A 5,987-nucleotide genomic window follows, 5' to 3' on the forward strand; every position below is an offset into this window, starting at 1 on the left:
GCCGCAAAGGACCCAACTCTCTTCAGTGTTTGGCCTTTGGAGGTGAAGCAGGTCTGCTGGTGAGATGCATTAGCAAGGCTTTTCACCCGCTCAGGTTGCAGGGTTGACTAGGCCCCTGTCACTAGTGGGTGCTCACCAAGTTGCGTTTAGTGGCGTTGCTAGGCGACGGAAAAAAGGAGGTAGGCAGAAGCCCACCCTTCCTTGCTGTAACTGTCCTTGAGGTGTGCACATGCGCACCTGAGAGAGTGCGCTTGAGTTCGGCAGGTAGGAGACTGAAATCCCCAATTGGCAGACGCAGAACTGTCAACTTTCCTGGTTGGAAAGCTCCTTGAGATGTGCACCCGGGTGCTGGGCTGAGCCGCGTTGCCGGGCGACAGAGGGGTCGGTTGGTTGGACACCGAACCGTCGACCCCCGTGGTGGGGTGGAGAGAAGTGGCTGGCTTTATTCCAAAGCTGTACACGGAGGTGGGAGGGGCCGCAGACCAGGGTGGGACTGGCTGACCGCTTGGCGTCCCTATGCGAAGGATCTTTTGGTCCAGGAGGAGAGACGCTAGGCCAGGCTGCTCCTCCACCAGCCCATGGGCAGCCTGCCTGGGTTTTGGGTGTGTTGGTGGTCAAAGCCAGGCAGTGCCCAGATACCTCACTGGATACTGCGCGGTGGGACAGCTTCACCGGGCTGCTAGTGTTGGCGCTGTAGCTACAGTGGAGCGTTTCCTCACGTTCCGGGTAAACGGTATCAACGACCCGGATAAGAGGAACAGGTAATAGAACCTGGGAGTAGGTAGGAGCAGGAAGTGAAGTTGCTGTTGGCGGGGACTTGGGGGAAGTAGTTGAGACAAGTGACAGAGGTGTGTTGATTATGACAGAGGAAGAGTTTTACTGTGAAATAGAGGAATTCTCTCTGAATGATCAACTCCGAATGTTTTATTGCGAGAGGAAGATGGGAAGTAGTGGAGTATATAGATACACTGTCCAATATGTAGAATAAAAGGGCAAAGGAAAAAATCCTGACTATGACTTGACCCCAAGCCCAAGTCAAGGGCCAAGAAACAGTATTCCACCAATCCTTGAGATTGCCACAGAAACCCACCAATCCCCACAAAACCCATTCCTGGACCTATATGGTAGACGAGAATTGACTTCCTCAAATTGTCTTCTGACTTCCATATACTCAGTAGTCTGAGCATGCGCGAACACTCACGAACATCTTCTCCACCCCCACTCCCACATACCATGATCTTTCTTTTCTTTCTTGCCTTCCTTCCTTCCTTCCTTCCTTCCTTCCTTCCTTCCTTCCTTCCTTCCTTCCTTCTTTTTCTTCCCTTTTTTCTTTTATGTATATGAGCACACTGTAGCTGTCTTCAGACACACCAGAAGAGAGCATCAGATTCCATTACAGATGATTGTAAGCCACCATGTGGTTGCTGGGAATTGAACTCAGGACCTCTGGAAGAGCAGCAGTTAATGCTCTTAACCGGTGAGCTACCTCTCCAGTCCCCACATACCATAATCTTTAGGTCAGCAGAATTGGTAAAATTCTACTATTTCACCTCATTGAAATGTTGTACTTGTTAGCAGTCGTATGCTGAGCTGGAAACACTTGCAATACTTTGTACAGATTTAAATTGAATTGAATTTGAATTGAGCACTACACTAGTTGTGGAGATAAAGTGTTTAATCCCCATCATATGCATGAGGAAATTGAGTTATGGCGCTCATAGGAAGCCCAAGAAGTAACAGGTAGCTAGTAGGTAACAGATTAGAGTAGGATTCAAATCCAAGCTGAGTTAAATATGCTGGGCTTTCTCCTTTTACTTAGACAGGCTACCCTAAGCATGGGTGTAGCCATGATAAAGCACCAGCCCTGAATGAGGCAGGACTTATCTATGTCCCCAGAATTGGAAGAAAGGAAGGAAAGAAATGATCTTCCAACAGAAGAAAATTAACTATGCTGTATTTACTTTTTAAAAATTATATGGATAAATGTGTTGCGACCTAGGTCTCCAATATTTCCTAAAAAATTCCTCTTATTTTCACAGAACTGCGCTGCATTATGCTTGTGCACACGGCCATCTGGGAGTGGCGACTCTTCTAATAGAGAGGAAGTGCAACATTAACGCCTGCGATGACGACAAGTGCACACCTCTCATTAAGGTAGAGAGACAATATCCAACGCTCTCAGTATGAGACGGATGAGACGTAGGTACTTGAACTTGTGCAGTGGATGACGGTTAACACGGAAACTCATAACCCATCAGAATGCAGAGAATAATTGTCTGTGATGGGCTCAGCTACAAATGGAACATCTGCATCACACCCCTTCCTGGAAGGCTCAGAGAGCACCATGAGACAGAAGGCTGAAATGTCTCAAACCAATAGGGACAGGGTCCCTAGTGGGAAAGTGTTGAGTGGAAGGACCAGGATGAGAAATAAAGGAGGTAAAAAGCATAGCTGGGACCACGGGGGCGGTCTTGCATAAGCTGATGACTTATGCCAAGCAACTCTATTGAGATGTACAGCATTACTGATAACCTCAAGAGTCTTTTGAGGCACTGGCTCCAGTCCTGTACTGTCTTGCCAAGTCCACTCCTGGACAAGGACACAGAACAAAAGTTCCCTTACCTCCTTTTGTCTTTTCATCAGAGTCTCTGAGGAAGTCTTAGGTAGGTCTGGCTCCTTACACTGAAAGGTTGTGAAAGCCAGAGGTCAGGGAGGACCAGAGTGAAGCAGTGTCTTCTGGCCATGACAGGACTAATGAGTTCACAGCAGCTTGGATCCCCTGCCTAAGGTCTGAACAAGATCAAGCCATTCTAGCATGGAGTAGGAAAGGAATTCATAAGCCCCATCTTTAACTTAGGAGCTGAGGGAAATTGGTGGCTTCTGGGGGAAGTCAGCTTTCTTCCTTCCTTCCTTCCTTCCTTCCTTCCTTCCTTCCTTCCTTCCTTCCTTCCTTCCTTCCTTTCTTTCTTTCTTTCTTTCTTTCTTTCTTTCTTTCTTTCTTTCAGGGAATGGCTACTAGTAGGAGGACCACACCCCAGTAGATGATCATATGCCAGCAGTATATGGGCAGCAGAGATGGCAAGCAATGGGTTATTTAAACAAACAAACAAACAAACAAACAAGAAAGACATGAAGTTGGAGAGTACAGGGAGATAGGAATGGATCGGGGAGGAGTTAGGTAGAGGAGTAGGGGGTGAATATGATTAATATACATTGTATGAGATTCTCAAAGAATTACTTAGACTATCTAGGCGTGCGCCACCACTGCCGGGCAAAACAAGAGATTTTTATTTTTTTAAAGATTTATTTATTTTATTTATGAGTACACTGTAGCTGTCTTCAGACACACCAGAAGAGGGCATCGAATCTCATTATGGATGGTTGTGAGCCACCATGTGGTTGCTGGGATTTGAACTCAGGACCTCTGGAAGAGCAGTCAGCTCTTAACCGCTGAGCCATCTCTCCAGCCCCAAAACAAGAGATTTTTATTTTTTATTTTTTTAAAGAAAGTATCTCATTTAATGAGAAGTAATTGATGAAAGCTGTGGAATGTTTATTTTTAGTTAAACCGATGACTTATTTACTTATGTAAACCCCATAGGCCTCACAGCACCAGCATCTGGATTGTGTGGCTGTCTTGCTACAGCACGGTGCCGATCCCAATGCTGTGGACGGTCTCGGAAACACTGCCCTCCACTACGCAGTGCTCGGTGAAAACGCATTCATCGTTTCCCAGCTCCTTGAACACAGTGCAAATATCGAAGCTACAACAAAGGTAAAAAAAAAAAGAACCACTCACTTCGATTTCCAGCCCACTCCTAATATATTGCTTTTATAAAATAATGGCAGACACGGCTCCATTTTCTGCCACAGTAGCTCAGGCATTCACTGAATGAAAATGCTTTAAAGGAGTTAATTATCAAAGGTATGGATACTTTCACAGGGTTTTCAGAGGCTTTCACAGGTTTCTTCCGTGGATTCATAGCAAAGAGTTATAGGAACACTACATTTGCTAAAGGTAAAAATATTTTGCATATCTCTTCACTAAAGCCTTTTTTTTTGGCAATTAGTGTAAAACCACACAAGAAAAACATTTCTTATTATTGGGCTTTATGACTGAAAAAGAGGATTTTATAATAAATGGAAATTGTGTCTCAGAGATGAGGCTGAGTCAGAGAAAATGGGACTAGAGTAATAATCAGAGGCCTGCAGGCAAATGTGCAAACCTGATATAGAAGAAAATATAAAGAAGAGACTGTTTAATTTTCCCAAGTTTATATGAGCAGATGAAAATGCTCTTCAACTGGGGAGACAGAACTCTTAGTTTGGCTAAAAAAAAAAAAAATACTGAAACTAGAGATGTGTAGCAGGATACTTATTCTGCTACATTGTATTTGCAGTGGAGCTCAGTGATTAGGCAGTAGAAGAGGAGGTGGAGCTGGGAGAAAAACAGAGGAAGGGGAGGGGAGAAAAAGAGGAAGAGAGCGAGAAATAGAGGAAGGGGAGGGGAAGAAGGAGGCTATCAGCCATGGAGAACCACAGATGGGTCGAAAGCTGTCCTGGGTAGCAACTTCTATCAAAAGGTTAGATATTGGGTAACAACTCTAATTGTGTGGGCATCTTGTTGATTGAGCATTTTAAAATATATAAATCCTTTAGATAATTATTAAGCTTTAAGGGTCTCACTTCTACTGGATAGTGTGAGAATGGCAGATATTGTCTGGGGTTCAGCCGAGCTTTGTGGATGCCGCATGGCAGATTGGCAGAGCCATCTCCTACGCTAGTGTCTTGTGGGTGACAGGGCCTGGGGCGGGAACATGGTGGCTGCCCTGGAAGAAGCTGGATAGGGCACCATTTTATAAATATCACCCCTTCAGAGATGTCCTAGCTTATTAATGAAACCAGAGAGTCACTCTTACTACATTTCTAGTAACCAAGCTACTCTTTCTATGAACCCCATAAAAGAAAACCCTAAAGGGTAATGGTGGCCCCTAGTATCTTCTTATGTGGCCTGCTGCTCTCTTGAAGCTAACCTGACCACTCAGGGGGTCAGTATTAGAATTTTATTGATTAACTGGTATTTATTTCTGGCTTATAATTTGCCTAGAATAAAAAATGACATTAGCTACTAAAATGTAGAGTTTTATATTGCTATGAATTGTTATATGTAAGAATAAAATTTTATACTGAGGTTTGAACTGCTAAGACACAAATCTTGCCTCTAATAGCAATAAGCAATAAAACTTAATTAAACTGTCTTTTAATTGAAAACAATTTTTTGGGAGGAAATTTGGAGATCACCTGACAATGGTATCTGGTTCCTGCCACCTAAGATTGAAGAGACTCAGATGACCTTCCTCTCTAACCTGGTGCAAACAAACTGGAAAGCTTTGAACACTATATCCTTGAAGCCCTTCTTCAAAAGTCGGTGTTCCCCACTAAAGTTCTGTCAAGCATGGGTTTAAGACAAGGGGATTTCTTTAATACTGGATCTATAATTCTAGTTCTATAATAAGGGGATGTTTTAGTCTCTGTGGTGCTTCTGGAAAACTACATTTTTTTTTTAATACAGACTAAAGAAATTCTGCTCCAGAGAAGACAAGTTAGCTCACTCATCCAACCTTTGCTACCATGTTTTAGGGTTAGGGCAATGGAGATGATAAAAGATAAAAGATTGTACCCCTGTCCTCAAGAAGCTCTTAATTTTCTTGGGAAAAACCACACAACCACACTGAAGTGAAGATTCTTGGCCCCATTGACAGGAGCGGGGGTGGGGGGGTGGGGTGGCAGGGTGGGAGGGTTAGTTTGGAAGAAGGAGCAGCCTGGGGGAGTGCAGCTGGAAGCAGAGGAAGTTACCTGTGTTGTTTTAAAATGATTTTTCATTCAGTTGAGAAATACATCGTTTCACACGCTGTAAATTATTTTTGTTTGTTTCTCAGGAGGGCTTCACACCACTCTCACTGGCTCTACGGCAAAACAAAGACCTG

At 44.1% G+C, this 5,987-nt stretch overlaps 1 protein-coding gene across 1 annotated transcript; it reads left to right on the plus strand.

Annotated features, from left to right (window-relative positions):
- The first annotated feature begins 516 nt into the window (after window positions 1–516).
- On the plus strand, window positions 517–5,234 carry LOC114637763 (putative ankyrin repeat domain-containing protein 20A5). The gene is made up of 4 exons (XM_028786022.1): window positions 517–761; window positions 2,040–2,154; window positions 3,602–3,775; window positions 5,229–5,234. Exons 1-4 carry the CDS (start codon window positions 517–519, stop codon window positions 5,232–5,234), a joined length of 540 nt encoding a protein of 179 aa, XP_028641855.1.
- The last annotated feature ends 753 nt before the right edge of the window (window positions 5,235–5,987 follow it).

Source organism: Grammomys surdaster, unplaced genomic scaffold, assembly GCF_004785775.1.
Source record: "Grammomys surdaster isolate TR1022 unplaced genomic scaffold, NIH_TR_1.0 125428, whole genome shotgun sequence".
Lineage (NCBI taxonomy): Eukaryota > Metazoa > Chordata > Mammalia > Rodentia > Muridae > Grammomys > Grammomys surdaster.

Coding starts and splice junctions, on each gene's coding strand:
- LOC114637763 (XM_028786022.1), top strand. CDS start 517: ATGCGAAGGATCTTTTGGTCCAGGAGGAGAGACGCTAGGCCAGGCTGC. Junction 762..2,039: donor GACCCGGATAAGAGGAACAG/GTAATAGAACCT, acceptor TTATTTTCACAG/AACTGCGCTGCATTATGCTT. Junction 2,155..3,601: donor AGTGCACACCTCTCATTAAG/GTAGAGAGACAA, acceptor TAAACCCCATAG/GCCTCACAGCACCAGCATCT.